Genomic DNA, 16,026 nt, shown 5'->3' with positions numbered 1-16,026 from the left:
TTATTTTATTTTTTGTATGCAAGTAAAATGGCTGCCTGATATTTTAAGTGTTTTGGGAACTGTTAATAAAGGAAATGGTCTCTCAAGAGAATTTCGTCACAGGTTTGCCAGATGTGACGTAGTTCATGTTTCCTTGTGTGAGGGTGTTGAGAGTAAAGTAAAAGGGAATATAGTGCTGTAGTTGGAGTACTCACTTAGGCCCAATCCCAATCCCCTTGTCCCTTGAAACAAAGTGTCAGTCGTTAGTGCGCCTCTTGAGATCAGGGGAGTGAGGTTTATCTGCACAGCACCTGCCCGCTGGCCTCCGTTACAAATACACACATCTATAATGGTGTGCTGGTCACAAATCCAGGAGAAAAGAAACTTGTCAATGCTGCCCCGCGGATTTTAATAATAACATAGTTTAAATACTGAATCGCTACATTATATTTTCCAGCAACGAGAGGATGAAATCGCTTTTTAGAAATAAACTCACCCGTTGTAGAGAGAGACGCACAGACGCGCGTGCGTACGTGCAACTTTCATTTCTCTCTCTCATTTAAGTCATATAGTCTCACATAAGTCATTTCTTATTACCCTCCAGCAGTAACCCTGATCAGGCATGAAAATAGATTGTGGCACTATCGTGCAGTCATGGTTTAACGTTTGCAAACTTTAGCGATTTTTTTGCAAACATTTCTTTGAATAACACGACCGTAAATATGAACACACGATTGAATGTAAAATAAAACAAATGATTACGTTTCATTAAAATCTTTATTAATGCCAAAAATGCTTACACTTATGGTTATTTTTGTTCGGGGCGATTCTAGGATTTTTTTAATGGGGTGGCACAGGGGGAACCCATGGTAAAAGTCATGTGCCCCAACACAAGTGGGATGACATAAAAATGGCATTGCACAAGTGCCTGGACAACGCATCTCTCTTTTTATGAATAAAAACCATTGAACAGACAATAATTGTTCTCAACTTATTTTATTGTCCAAACAGACTGTCTCTCTGTGTGTGTGTGTGTGTGTGTGTCAGTTTCAGGGCTGCTCATTTGCAGGCCAACTTGGCCCTGCCTGGTGGATTGGCTCTTACCTGCACTGCACTGCATCAAACTGTCTTTGACATGCATGGTTTCTTCTTGAAAAAACCTTGAATGTATAGGCCCTTTTCACAGTGACATCAGCTAACTTCCGCTTTCCCGCAAAGCAGTGTATCTGTACGTTATACCTTTACACCGGAGACTTCTCGGGAAAATGTAGGAAGTGGGAAGTCGTGGCCTAATGGTTAGAGAGTCGGACTCGTAACCCGAAAGTTGCGGGTTCGAGTCTCGTACCGGCAGGGATTGTCGGTGGGGGAAGTGAATGTGAAAGTGGTATTGAAAGCTCTTTCCCACTTTCAATACCACGACTGAGGTGCCCTTGAGCAACTGCTCCCCGGGCGCTGCAGCAAAAATGGGATAAATGCAGAGCACTAATTCCTAGTATGGGTCACCAGCTGACCTGCGTTTTATATTTATTTACACAAATGCTGGCATCTGTTTTTAACTGTAAAAGCTTTTTATATAAACTTAATATATTTAATATTTTTTTCTTAATTACATTAATAAAACGGAAAATTATAGACCCCATTTTATTTATATTTAAATAGTACAAGCTTATGTTGAACTTCTTGTACATACAGGCGCTGTATTAAGCAGGACATATATTACTGAATGAAAAGGCTTTCTACATGTAAATGTCTAAAACGTTTGTTTATTTGAGAAATATATCTAACCAACTTCATCTAACTGCAATAAAGACAGCAAACAGTGCGCGAGAGTCGCGGGAATCAGTGACTGCAGTGCTCCCTTTTCAACTCCTCCCTCGACTTCAAGCGGCACATCTCGCTGATCTGTATTCGGTAAGTTCGTTTGAGATGCCAGACGCCTCTACCTGAACGAGGACGAGAATAGACAGCAGCAGTCATCCTCTAATCGTATTTGTGGCAGTTGTACAAGCGTTTGGGTGAACTCCATGCTGGTAGCGATAGTGCTTACTATGCTGGCGGAAGTACGAATACCCTGCTTCGCGTCAGAACGGAAGTTGCGTGACGTCATGTGAAAAGGGCCTAATGTGCCTGACTTTGTCCCCTTTTCATTTTTTCCCACAAAATTCTGTCTTAAAATAAACAAACCTCTAACTTAATCATCAATATTACACAAATAGTATATTTAATAGCCATATTCTCATCTGATTAAAGACAAAATCATTTAAACATGAAGCTGTTCTTGGACATTGCAAACGAAAATAAAATATATATATTATATGTATATAAGACTACCACGCAAAAACTTTGTTTATTCACCTCCAACCAAAAGAGAATCGAGACACCCCTACCCCTTCACGTGAACGCGCGAAACAGATGGGTAGGGGTAAGGGGAAGGGCTAAGGGGTAGAAATGGGATTGAGCCTGTAGTGTGTCAGTGAGTCAGGGACCAGACACACATCAACCATGCTGCAACTGAAATGGGTACGGCAAGATGTTTTTGGTATTCATATAATGCTTACGTATTCTATTTGTAAGAAGGTTTGTTCAGTCGACTTTTTATTGCATTTTATAGATGTAATTAATATGCCTCGACCCTAGCATTATAACGCTATTTTTCTTATTTGTTCAATTAGTAACTTTAGCAGAATACGGTTCATGAAAACTTTTACAAGGTAGTTTTACTGGCAGCTGCCAATATAAATATTCGACTGTTTTGGAGTTTGAAAATCTTTCCTCTTGGTCGCAGGCATAAAAGCTAAGTCTAATAAGAATGCTATTGCATTTTCTCGGTCGTCCTATATGTTGAAATATGTGAACTGACGCGCATTTTACATTTTTTCCAGTCAAAAGTTGAATGAGGTGCATTTGCTTTATCTTTACCCATGTATTCTGCGATATGTGTCTTCTCCCACGGTGTGTCCGTATGCAGGTATTCTCCGTATTATATCTTCTCTCGCGATGCCCTGTGTGTGAGGCTTATGTGGTCAGACGCTCCGGCAAGGCACGATCATCAGATGAGTCTTTCTCAGGATGTGGGTTTATACTTCTTTATACCAGAATGTGTTTATACTAGAATATGTGTGCTCAATGTATAAATTACTATACAATTATAAATTTAAGCTGTATGCAATTAATATATAACAAACATGACTACAGTGGTTGCAGGGCAGAATTTACAACTTGTATGGGTTTAATACTAAATGTGCATTCAGTATGCTAATTAAAAACGTACATATGAGGAAATAAATAAATTTAAAAAAGGGTATTCAGTGACATTATAAGGATTCTATCGCAGTATATTTTAATCTAGAAAAATCTGTTTTATTGTACACGGAGTGGATCACGCCTCTAGGGGTAATATAACATGGCCAAGAATGTTGTTAGCGGCTGTTTATGTGGGCTGCTATTCATAAGTGGTCTGCCATATTGGATACACAGATCAAGAATGAACTACGAAGTGGCAGCAAACTGGGTGTCAGTGTAAAATCAAAGACCATTGGCTCAATTGGGACATTTACTACCTTCTGCCTAGTTTATATAATTTATTCAAGCTTGGACAAAAGAAGAGCATTTGACCTAGCTTGATCCATCATTCAATGATTCATTGTCTATGCTACAATTTAACTTCATAACATCATTTGTTCGTTTAAAGGTTCCAGTATAAATGCATTGACACATTTTTTTTTTAAATCAAGTGATCATGTCAGTTCACAGAAGTTGGTAGTAGTAATGTGCAAGGAACATTTAATGAAACAGCCACTTTCTGTTGCTCTCAACTGGTGATTGAAATTAAAGAAATATTTGCTTTGCTCTAACCTAAGTCAATATTGAGATACGCAAAGAACATTTTAGCTCCTTTACCCATCTTTGAGATTTTACAGGTTAGAATGATTGAACTGCATACATATGTGTCTTCAGCTTCAGGGCAGAGCACTTACGAATGTTTGCACAAGCATAACACATTTTGTCTTTTGGTGATGTGTGTTTTTAGATTTAAAATATCTCTTTAATCTTTATGTCCTATGTCTCTTCTCTCTTCCTTAAACTTTATCTGGTCCTCGAAGTTCTTTCTGACCACCCTTTTAGCAGCCTGTCAGGTTCCTGCAAAAACAGGTGCTTTGAACTAGTGGAAAGTGAACCCCCAAACTGTCGCTGTGACAACCTGTGCAAAACATACAATACTTGTTGCTCAGACTTTGATGAGCACTGCCTGAAAACAGGTAAGACCTATCTACATTTGTTTTTTCTTTTATTTGGGATATACACAAAGTTTGAGGCTTTATGATGGAAAATTAATTATAAGTATTTAAGATTTTGCACTTGAATAAGAACATTTCCGACATTGACGTCTCATTTGAACATATGGTCACGACTCATGTTTGAGCATTCTCAAATCATGCTGATGACATGCATTAGGTTTTCCACAAACTTGGGGCCTACCAAATACTAAGAAATTTTCAAATTCGTGATTTTTCAAATTTATGGTTCTCAAATTAATGAAGCATTTTTTTTATTTTGGACCCCACTGTCCTTTTTGTCTGTCAAAAGACAGATGTTCTTCAAATCGCTTGTGCCAGGCTGCTGTAACAGTTTCCTTTAATTTCGCATTGCTTGGGTTTTATCTACAAGAAATGTTGTTTGATTTTTTTGTGCCCTTAGCTGGGGACTTTGAGTGCAGTAAAGACCGCTGTGGTGAAACTCGCAATGAACAGCATGCCTGTCACTGCTCAGAGGACTGCATGGCTAAAGGAGACTGCTGCACCAACTACAGGTCTCTCTGCAAAGGTAGGATGCTTTCAGAGTGTTTCTGCAAACTGGAAACACAAAAATCACATGCATTTCATGTAATTAGCAGAATGTTTAGCAGAAATAGTTTAATGTGGAGGATTTAGAATTTGTTTTGATTTAAAAGTGACAATCGCCCATTGCTGTTATTTTTGATCCAGAGTGTGCATCATGCATATTTTAACCTTCATCTTTCCCTCGTGTTTTGTAACAAATCTTTCCCTCGTGGGTCAAAATGACCCGAAGGCCTAAAATGATACGTTTTTTGTTAGTTTTTTGCCCAGAAAGCTTATACTGATTCATTTTTATAATTTTTTTTCTTAATATTTATGTAGGTTTTTTCATGATTTTTTTTTGGTGATTTTTATTTTATTCTTTTGTTTATTTATCTTGTTTACCTTAATCATGCATGCTATAATGTGTGTTATAATGTGTTATAATGTGTGTGCGTGTACCATGTATGTGTTTGTGTGCATGTGTGTGCGTGTAGGGGCGGAGAGGGTATGTGAGTGTTTTATGCCTTGGGAATATTCTGTAGTCTCAAGAATATTCTGTAGTCTTTGTTTGGATATAAATTTTGTCTGGATTGTGTCAGATTTTGTATTTTTTTAAAAATCAAATAATAATGTTTTTTCGACATTCCATTCATTCCTATGGGGGGTCAAATTGACCCGCAAGTGAAGGATTTTTTACTTTTTTTTTACACCCACATAAAGTCCTCGAATCCACTCGATTTTTTTGTGTGTGTGATCCATGTTCAAGTGTGACAAAAAAAAAAAAAAAAAGTTTTTTTGACATTCCATTCATTCCTATGGTCGGGTCAAAATGACCCGCGAGGGAAGGATTTGTAAAAAATTTGTAATTACAGCCACATAAATCATCAAATCCACTAAATTTTTTGTGTGTGTGTTCCAAATTCAAGTGGAATAAAAGTCACAAAGTCTTGTACCACTCAAATGAACACTCCATTTTTTTAAAAATTGTAAAAAAAAAAAAAAAAAAAAAATCCATCAAGGAAGGATGAAGGTCAATCATTTCCCATCAATTTCTTAAGACCTTTTTGCCAGACCACTACAGTTATAAAAAGGTGGGGTTTGGCATGTTTGTGTGTAAATGTAGAGCAAGAGCTCTGTATTTCCTGGAAATGAGACGTGTTTGATTGTCACCTCACGCTTTATTGACTGACTTCCTCCCTGTATTAGGTGATGTTCCCTGGTTGCAGGAAGAGTGTGAAGAGATTAAAAACAACGAGTGTCCAGCTGGGTGAGAGACAATTGTGATTTCAGTGACAAACATCACTGAATGGGCTCCCCATCCATCCCACCTTTTATATTCAACACTAAGTCCACAACACTTATATCTTAGGTCACAGCTGTACTTTACATACTAGAAGATAGGGAATTTATCTATTTAATGCTGTGAAGTGCTGAATGATGGCAAACACTGTTAAAACAAGAGTTAAAAGATGGATATTGGGCTTCTGTGTGACCAAACACCTATCTTGGAGAACTGGGTGATTTGCATAACAATTAATGTTAATGCATACACATGAAGTGTGACTTTTTGAGCCTAATCATATGAATAGTGCCTATGGAAGAATCAAAGGTTGTTATAAAAAGAGCATTCAAATTAAAGACTTATCGGTCCACTATTAATTAGGACAAATTTTAGCAACACATATTAATTTAATTTTGTTTGTAATTGGTGTATTCATTTTTCTTTCTGTGTATCTAGGTTTGTTCGGCCGCCGATCATCATGTTGTCTGTTGATGGCTTTCGTGCATCTTACATGAAAAGAGGAAGCATGGTGATCCCCAATATTGAGAAACTCAGTAAGACTTATGTCTTGTCATGAAAATCAACAAACTGAATATAAATGAATATTGACTAAGCTGTCAATCAGTTAAAACATATAAAATGTATTACACAATGTACAGATTAACTAATCAAAAATAAATCCCAATTAATTGTATATATTAGCATTTGCTGAGACGGTATGTATGTGGATAGTTATACTATCCAACTTTATCTAGAGAGCTGTGTGATCATATAGTTTATTTATCAACAGTGTAAACAGCCAAGCAGTTGTGGACGTTTTGATGTGTCCTCAGTATTTTTGTGTGTGTGTTTGGATTTGGCAGCAAGTAGTCTTCATGCAGCAGAGGTTTAAAATTAAACTCCGAATACATTCTGAATTTGTGTGGTTCGATTGATAATCATGAAAGTAATAAAATGCTGATTCGACCCCCACCCCCCTTACACACACACACACACACACACAACTCTAAACACTAGCCAACAGTCTACACAGCAATCCATTTTGCAATTGAGTTTGGATCTCAGACAAAGTAAACTTAGGGCACATTCTTGTTCAGAGAACATGTTCATGTATTCCATCTGTGCTAAATTACCTCATTTATTGTACTAAACTGATGCCTTTGATTGATTCTACTAATGACTTAATTTCTCATTTCTCTTGTAGGATCATGTGGAACACACGCACCATACATGAGACCTGTGTACCCCACCAAAACCTACCCAAATTTGTATACAATTACAACAGTATGTATTAAGTTTGTGTACTTTGTTACATTTTGCTTAAAGTTTAAATACCCCTTGCAGAATCTGCAAGATGTTTATCTTTTTTTTTTTTTTGCACTTTTTTTGGTAGGATTAAAATTCTACAAAGGTGATATTCATATTAGAATTTAGGAGCACCACTGTACATGATAATATTATTTCTGTTGCCTCTTAAACCGTTTGCTTGAACATATTTCTTTTGTTTTATCTTTGCTTTAGGGGCTTTATCCCGAGTCGCATGGAATTGTGGGTAACTCCATGCATGACCCTGGCTTTGATGCCAACTTTAACATCCGTGGGAAAGAAAAGCTTAACCATCGATGGTGGGGAGGACAACCTGTGAGTTACCCTTCCATACCTTTTTTAAGGGATAGTTCATCCAAAAATGAAATTGTGCCATCATGTACTCACATTCCATATAGGGCTATCTCCTAATAGTTGACTAAATGTTAGTCAGCTAGAAGAGGCTTGGTCAACTACATTTTCATTAGATAGTTAGTTGCAGAAAAAAGAAAAAAAAACACAGGATTTGATGAACTGGCACAGCCAGTAACCGAAAATGTGTTAACACCTCTGGTCTGGCTGATACATGTGCTAATAATCATGTCAGGAAGAAAATCGAAAGTGGGGGTAAAGGATGACCCTCAGAAGGTTGCCAAACTCTGCAGGTAAATGCTGGTCTATTGTTCATCAACAACGAACATGTCTTATCATTTAAAACACGTAAGTAGTAGCCTAATGTTAGCCATGGCTGCTCGTTTTAACATTACTAGTGACCAGTGTTGGGGAAAGTTACTTTTAAAAGTAATGCATTACAATATTGCGTTACTCCCTAAATTTCTTGTAAATTAAAAAAGTAATGCGTTACTTTACTAGTTACTTGAAAAAAGTAATCTAATTACGTAACTTGCATTACTTTTAATGAGTTACCCCCAACACTGCTAGTGACTACAACATGACTACTAGTTGGCTAGAAAAATCTTTTGTTGGGGACAGCCCTAGTTCTAAAAAAAGAAAAAAGCAATAGGCACGAATGGAAACGCTAATGACAAGCTAACGAATGCTAACGCATTCACAGCGACACCCGCAGGTCAGGAATGCAACCGACCAATTAAAAAACATTTACATTTAGTAATTTAGCAGATGCTTTTATCCAAAAGGGCTTACAAATGAGGACAATGGAAACAATCAAAATCAACAAAAGAGCAATATGCAAGTGCTGTGACAATTTTCAGTTAGCCTAACGCAATACAAGCAAGGTTTTTTTTTTTTTTATTATATAATAAATAAAAAGAAAACAGATAGAATAGAAATAGAATAGAGCAAGCCAGTGTTAGAGGCCTTTTTTGCTTTTTGTTAATTGTATAATAAATAAAAGAAAACAAATACAAAAAGAATATAGAAGCTAGTGTTTGTTTTTTTTAAAGAAAACAAGCAGTTAGTAAATGAATAGAGTGCGAGTCTAAAAGGGCCGTTTTTTTTTTTGTTTTGTTAAGCAATCTATAGAAGTTATTTTGGGGCCATATAATTTCTTTGAGTGACAAACGGGCCGAAATTGAAAGATGTTCTGCATCATGGTAGAAAAATAAGTTATATATTTTTTGCAATATTTAATTATATTATATTAGATGCTTTACCAGAGTCTGATTTGTGTGTATACACTACCGTTCAAAAGTTTGGGATCAGTAAGACTTATGTTTTTTTTTTTAAAGAAGTCTCTTATGCTCATCAAGGCTGCATTTATTTAATCAAAAATACAGAAAAAAAACAGTAATATTGCAAAATGTTATATGTTATACAAATGTTATACAGTATCCCTGACATTTAGCTCTTTCCAGGCATAATAGACTTTGTACACATGACCAGTGCTCTCTGGTATTCTTGGCATCATATCTGGCTTTGAATTTGAAATATACTTAAACTTCAACTGTCAAAGGTCAGTCCAGTGACACTCATGTACATATATGTAGACTAATTTGAGCCATATTGATGTCACCATTTTAAACTGTAAACCATTGTCTTGGCAAGAGATAAAAGACAATTATAACTAGTACCTCAGTGGCACAGTGTTCTGAAACTGTAAGCAGTGGGATCTTGTGCAAGCTACATGAAAACAAAGGGGACATCTCCAACACATCTGTCAGCTATTAACCCAACAGCTGGAGCCAATTTTCAGTTTTCACTGAACTTTATTTCTTCTGGCTGATTCTATACCCCACTGACTGATCTGTGACGGTAAATGAGGCCATCATAGATGGAACTTATCCAGTCTCGTCGCTGCAGTTTTGCCAAACCATTGTGAAAATTAACCAACACTTAGAACAATTGTCTCTCATTTGTGAATTGTGATCCCTAGAATTTGTTTAGTTCATATATGAATTAAGAGTTTTTCTTTGGCATATGAAAGAAAAACTCTTTTTTTACACAGAGGACTCAGAACAACACATTTTGTTTGATAACTCTTTTTTTTCTTCCATTTCTAGATCTGGATAACAGCAGTGAAACAGGGAGTAAAGGCTGGTACATTTTTCTGGCCAGTGTAAGTCAAAATGATCCAAACTCAAATGCAAACAATGTCTTTTTGAAGGTCATTTGTTAATTCAATTCTGTAACATGGTTAATCAAATAACTTGTCCGTACTGTTTGTTATGGACATGAGCAGTAGCCTACCTCAAATCATGTGGCCTATTGAGGAGAGGTGTGCCATTTCACGATTTTAGCCTGGTGGATGTTTAAATGTATGAAAAAATCCCATACACTTATAATGAACGAGGACTTATCAAATCTATGGACCATAATGTCATGGAGACTTGGAGGTGGGCATGTGGGCTAGTAAAACAAAAACCCACAACACCCTAGAAACCACAAAGCATTGGCATGTGAAGTTTTGCACAGGCAAGGACCACTCATATTTTCTTAAAAGGACATGAAAATCTAGTTATACAGCTGGAAAAAGTACTTCAAGCCAAAATTGCAAGTTAATTGCAAGATTTCATAAACCGGAGGAAATCGTGTGAATGTTTTTGTTCTGATGTGCTCTCTGGCAAGCCCTGGACTTGCCTAGGACTGAAACACAAAGGTCCCCTCATCTGCATTCACAGAGGGCCTTCAGACTGCATTTTTTCACTTAGACTTAGACAGAGACAGCTTGAACTGTTTTGCTAGTAATTTGTGAGAAAAGGCTCTACATACATGCAAGGCACTTGTCAACTGCATACCAAATTCAGCACAGTGGAAGGGCAAAGTGCTTTCAGAGTAGTGTTGTTTTTGGCGGCCTGTTTTAATTTTAGTTTTAGTCTAGTCTTTGTGTGAAACCGTCATTTTAGTTTTTATTAGTTTTAGTCACGTTCATACTCTTTTTAGTCTAGTCAAGTTTTAGTCAACTAAAAGTCTGAGCATTTTAGTCTAGTTTTAGTCGACGAAAACTGATGACATTTAGTCTAGTTTTAGTCGACGAAAACTGATGACATTTAGTCTAGTTTTAGTCGACGAAAACTGATGACATTTAGTCTAGTTTTAGTCGACGAAAACTGATGACATTTAGTCTAGTTTTAGTCAATGAAAATTGTATTTTAGTCTCTTTTTAGAAATGCAATTCTATTTAACCCAGTCAATATAGTATAAGTACCTAGTAGTATAGACGAAACCAAAATTTTCTTTTAGCCAAACCCATTTCAAACAAGATTATCTTATTATATTATTGTTACCTTATAGACTCAAGAATACATCCATTCCAGACACGGAAGACGCTCTGATTTGAATTTACAACATTTATTTTACCAACCAAACATGTTAGAAGTACACACACATAAATTTAAATAAAGACGAACCCCGGCTGGCCGGCCATCGGTCCCTTTCTCTGTGTCAGACTTAACTATGTTTGTTGTCGTCTTCTAAATAATGCCGCGAGTGGGGCTTGAGGAAGTGGTGTCGCCTGCGTCTGCGCAGTGCGACCTGATGCAGCCCCTGAAGGGAGACACAGGAAACAGAAATACTGCAAAATAATAATAATAACGTGACTAAACGGGACGAAATAACGTTATAACATTTCGTTTCGTCTAGTTTTGGTCAATGAAAATGAAGAGACATTTTAGCATAGTTTTTATTTTGTAAACCACATTTAGTCTCGTTTTTATTCGTCAACGATATTGCATCATACATTTAATTATAGTCATCGTCACATGACCAGCATTTTCGTCTCGTCTCGTTTTCGTCACGTGATAAAGGTTCGTTGACGACGATATTTAGTCATAATTTTCGTTGAGGAAAGCAACACTATTTCAGAGCTACTTCCTTTGGCCTCAAACCATGAGGAAATTTGCCATTCTTATCTGAGCCCATAGGTTGAGGAGGACTGAGCTTAGTGCATGAATTTACCCAATGTTGATACAATTGGACAGGAGGTCACGATGAGTGGAGGTGGTAGTGGAAAAGGGTTTCCTGTAGAGATTGATTGAGATAATCTTTCTAATCTTCCCTGCTCCCTCGATATCCTACATAAACTCTCTAAGACTCTTAACCACATACGTGCATATCTGCAGGCCTTAAACTTGAAGGTTTGCCTAAGTGTACTGCCCCGCTGACCCTTTCAGAAAATTTCAGCTATATACACTTTAAATCGCTATATATTTCAGCTATATATACAAAGTATGTATATGTACCAATTCTAATGTGTGGTGCATTAACAGTGGCATTCCATTGGAAAGGAGAGTTCTGACCATGTTGCAGTGGCTTCACCTTCCGGATGCGGAGAGGTCAGTATGTACTAAACACCTCCAAAATGCTTTGTGAACATTCCGTATTTGGTTGAACAATTAATAAAAAATGTTCAGAATTACCGTAAATTTACTCCACAAAATTCAGTACTCTGTTTTTTTTTTTTTTAGTGAATGTGACATGCACCTTTGCCAGGAAGATATTTCTCCATGTATTGCTTTTTTTTAGGTTCATGGGGTTATCTTAACAGTCACATTATCAAATTTTATTTGCTTTAAGGTTAGACTTTGCCTTATAGTAACTTTGACCTTCACAGCAGTACTGTTACTGCTTGATTTTTGTAGATTTTCTTTCTTTTTCTTTTCTTTTTTTTTGGGGGGGGGTTAAAAGGTAACAAGTGTCTATGTTTTTGCAGGCCATATGTTTATGCAATGCATTCTGAACAGCTGGATTCCTGTGGCCACAAACTAGGACCCCACAGCACTGAGGTAAGCAGAGTGTACAGGAAACATTTGAATTGCTTAGAAGACCAGTTGACTGGCGTTGTCACACTTGCTTCAGTCACACACTTACTAACATAAACGTATATGATCATGCTACAATTGTAACAGTAATGCAAACAAAGTCTGCCCAAATACAGACTCACTGCATAAACTTATTACATTCACTTTCCATAGTGTGTGAATTAAAATTTGCTTCAAGCAAATTTGAAATTTGAAGACTGTTGATGTTGCTGGTGTTGCTTTGATGTTGAGCATTAAACAGATGTTGTTTCCTTCTACAGCTTGACAGTGCACTGAAGGACATTGATAAGGTGATTGGACAGCTAATGAATGGCCTGAAACAGATGAAACTGCACCGTTGTGTCAATATCATCTTGGTTGGAGACCATGGTACCACATTTAGACCTGTATTGGGGTTTCTAGGGATACTATTTTATTATAAATTCTAAATATTTTATATATATTTTCTTCTTCAGGCATGGAGGAAGCTCATTGTGACCGCACAGAGTTCCTGAGCTCTTACATGTCCAACACTGAGGACATCATCCTAATTCCTGGGTCTCTGGGAAGAATTCGCGCCCGAAATTCAAACAACTCTAAATGTTAGTAATTAAAAATCAGAATGAGAGTTCTAGCCTGCCCTGTCCTAGTTGCATCAGAAATCACAAGATTTTGTGAACAGGAAATACAGTATCTCTATGCGTTTGTATGTAAATATATTCTTAGTGTTCAAACAACCTGGATTCATCCACATCAAATTAATCTGACTAATTGATTGATTGATTATTATTTTTATATTATTTTACTAATTTTGTTATATTTCAAGTTTTTTTTTTTTTTTTTTACAAAATTGACCATGAAACCAAATTGACCATTTTTTATTATTATTTATTTATTTATTTATCACAACTTGGCACACATTAGTCCTTAGAAAAAGAAAAAAAAATCATCAAAATGCAATACGTCCTGTGCCTAAAGAACTTTTTGGCTTTTTAAACTTTAAGGCCCCTTTTGGCTGATTTCACCTAGGCTGTGTGGGCTATTGGTTGATGTTAATTAAATGTCACGTTACAAGAGACAAATGTGTTGAGAGCATGTGACTTAGTGAGGACATTAGAATAGACTACAGTGCACTATTTCTAGGAATTAATTTGTTTTAAAAGTATCAGGAATAAAAAGAATTGAGTTTATCTCTCTTGTTTCTCTCTAGATGATGCAAAAGCAATTGTAGCAAACCTTACGGTGAGTGACTTTCTATAAAATACTTTATAATAGTGTACTTTTTTAAATTTACATCATATTTTACTAAGCCTTTTTATAAGAAAACACTTTCTGTTTGTCAAAATTAAGTGAGACTCCATACTTAATGTGATGACCTGCACCTGTGGTTACTCTGCTACCACACCTCTGTGGTCTTGAGTAGAACTGATGTGATGTCATACAACTACTCAAAAGTTGGATAGAACTCTTTGCAAAAAATAGTTCCTAAAAACAAAGTTAGTTCTGAGGAACATCTAGCATTATTTGTGACTTTAGTCTCAAATAGTCTCTCAATATATTTTGATTAAATATTGATTATTTAAATGGTTTCAATTAAAATGTACCCTGGTTATTTCAGTACAGAACGCACTGTTCTTCTTCACCAAACATGAAACTTGGTTCTCCTACAGTGTAAAAAGCCAGACCAGCACTTCAAACCTTACTTGAAGCAGCATCTTCCCAAACGTTTGCATTATGCCAACAACCACAGAATTGAGGAGGTTCACTTGATGGTTGAGAGGAAATGGCACATAGCACGGTAAATTACCTACCACATAATTACTTTCAGTATTCATGTTTAAAATAGTTAAAATGTCATGGTTAAAATTTCTTTTTTTTTTTTTTTTTTTTGATTGATTGATAGAGATACTTAATGATACTTAACTATGCAAAAATTATTTTCTTAAAGAGTGCTTTTGATTTATTTTCTAATAAAAACTTGTAAACGTCCTTAAAACAAGATACATTTGCTAAAATGCAAAAATACCTAAGATAAAAAAACACATATATGAAGAGTTTATTTGCAAAAACCGATAAATGTCACTTTTTTAAAAAAGTGAGCTGATTGCCGTGCATTATTCTCCACATATAGCGCGATCTGAACCCTAAACACGTTTTGTCAAAAAAGCCGGTGTTCCGGTGAATTCAGTTTCCATGGTTAAAATTTTTTTTTTTTTTTTTTTTTTTTGATTGATTGATAGAGATACTTAATGATACTTAACTATGCAAAAATTATTTTCTTAAAGAGTGCTTTTGATTTATTTTCTAATAAAAACTTGTAAACGTCCTTAAAACAAGATACATTTGCTAAAATGCAAAAATACCTAAGATAAAAAAACACATATATGAAGAGTTTATTTGCAAAAACCGATAAATGTCACTTTTTTAAAAAAGTGAGCTGATTGCCGTGCATTATTCTCCACATATAGCGCGATCTGAACCCTAAACACGTTTTGTCAAAAAAGCCGGTGTTCCGGTGAATTCAGTTTCCCTGTTTCCCCCTCTTTCTTGAGGGCGGAAAAAAAATCCCCCCCCCCCCCTTTTGAATGTCATAATTATGTCTAGCTACTTTTATCTGCAGAACAGTGTCTTTACACTAAAAACACAGGGGGAACATATCTTAAAAGATACACTTTTTGTTTTGTTTTTCTTTTTTTTTGTACAAAACTACACAATTTCAAGACGTTCTGGTTTTTTTAATGTTAACAGTGAGTGCACAAGTTTAAACAATGGGAAATCACAATAAAAAATAAATGAATCACTTTTTAAAAATACAATAGTACAATACAGTACAACAGAAAAGCAATTTTTAAACCATACAAACTAAAATATACAATCTTAGAAACACAAAAAAGTTCAATACAAGTGCAATTTTGAAAACCAAGCAAAAACTATTTACAACATTTTCAAAATATACTGACTCAGATTATACACGCTGGGCAATAATATTCTTTATTGACTGGTGGGTTGCCAACACATGACTGGTGGTACCACCTGTCACATCCATCACAGGTAATCTGAAAGATCATACAATATGTTAAATAACCATAATTGTCTCAAAATTAGATTAAAATAACCTGTAACAACTGCCAATTTAGCAAGGACCAAACAGGTTTAATTTAAAAAATACAATAAAAAGTCCTCAAACCAAGCAGGTGTTACGTCTGAATCACTTGCGTAGCGTTGCGTAGTCCACAAAAATGACAGAGATCATTTAAATATTCTATAAAAGAGTATATAAACAACATTTATTGTCACATTTATTAATTAAGTCACAGTAATATAAAAAACTAAATCCTCTTAAACAAGCTTTTATTAAATGAATTTAAAAATAATAATAATTGCAATTATTATTTTTTTTAAATCCTTTAATTCATGTCGCCTA

General features: G+C 35.8%; 1 protein-coding gene across 1 annotated transcript in view; it reads left to right on the top strand.

Moving 5' to 3' along the window:
• The first annotated feature begins 2,454 nt into the window (after nucleotides 1-2,454).
• LOC107757440 (ectonucleotide pyrophosphatase/phosphodiesterase family member 2-like) overlaps nucleotides 2,455-16,026 on the top strand; it is a 66,535-nt gene continuing 52,963 nt past the window's right edge. Inside the window, exons 1-15 of the mRNA XM_016574917.1 lie at nucleotides 2,455-2,499; nucleotides 2,948-3,050; nucleotides 4,083-4,238; nucleotides 4,678-4,803; nucleotides 6,006-6,066; nucleotides 6,538-6,635; nucleotides 7,286-7,365; nucleotides 7,603-7,722; nucleotides 9,867-9,922; nucleotides 12,072-12,137; nucleotides 12,515-12,587; nucleotides 12,884-12,992; nucleotides 13,079-13,204; nucleotides 13,813-13,844; nucleotides 14,273-14,400. Coding sequence (XP_016430403.1) covers nucleotides 2,482-2,499; nucleotides 2,948-3,050; nucleotides 4,083-4,238; nucleotides 4,678-4,803; nucleotides 6,006-6,066; nucleotides 6,538-6,635; nucleotides 7,286-7,365; nucleotides 7,603-7,722; nucleotides 9,867-9,922; nucleotides 12,072-12,137; nucleotides 12,515-12,587; nucleotides 12,884-12,992; nucleotides 13,079-13,204; nucleotides 13,813-13,844; nucleotides 14,273-14,400 — 1,352 coding nt within the window. The 5' untranslated portion in view covers nucleotides 2,455-2,481. The remainder of the gene's footprint in view (nucleotides 2,500-2,947; nucleotides 3,051-4,082; nucleotides 4,239-4,677; nucleotides 4,804-6,005; nucleotides 6,067-6,537; nucleotides 6,636-7,285; nucleotides 7,366-7,602; nucleotides 7,723-9,866; nucleotides 9,923-12,071; nucleotides 12,138-12,514; nucleotides 12,588-12,883; nucleotides 12,993-13,078; nucleotides 13,205-13,812; nucleotides 13,845-14,272; nucleotides 14,401-16,026) is intronic.

Source organism: Sinocyclocheilus rhinocerous, unplaced genomic scaffold, assembly GCF_001515625.1.
Source record: "Sinocyclocheilus rhinocerous isolate Xijiao unplaced genomic scaffold, SAMN03320098_v1.1 scaffold1705, whole genome shotgun sequence".
In the NCBI taxonomy this organism is placed as follows: domain Eukaryota; kingdom Metazoa; phylum Chordata; class Actinopteri; order Cypriniformes; family Cyprinidae; genus Sinocyclocheilus; species Sinocyclocheilus rhinocerous.
The sequence above is the reverse complement of the archived record's forward strand: the minus strand, read 5'-3'. Positions and strand labels throughout refer to the sequence as shown.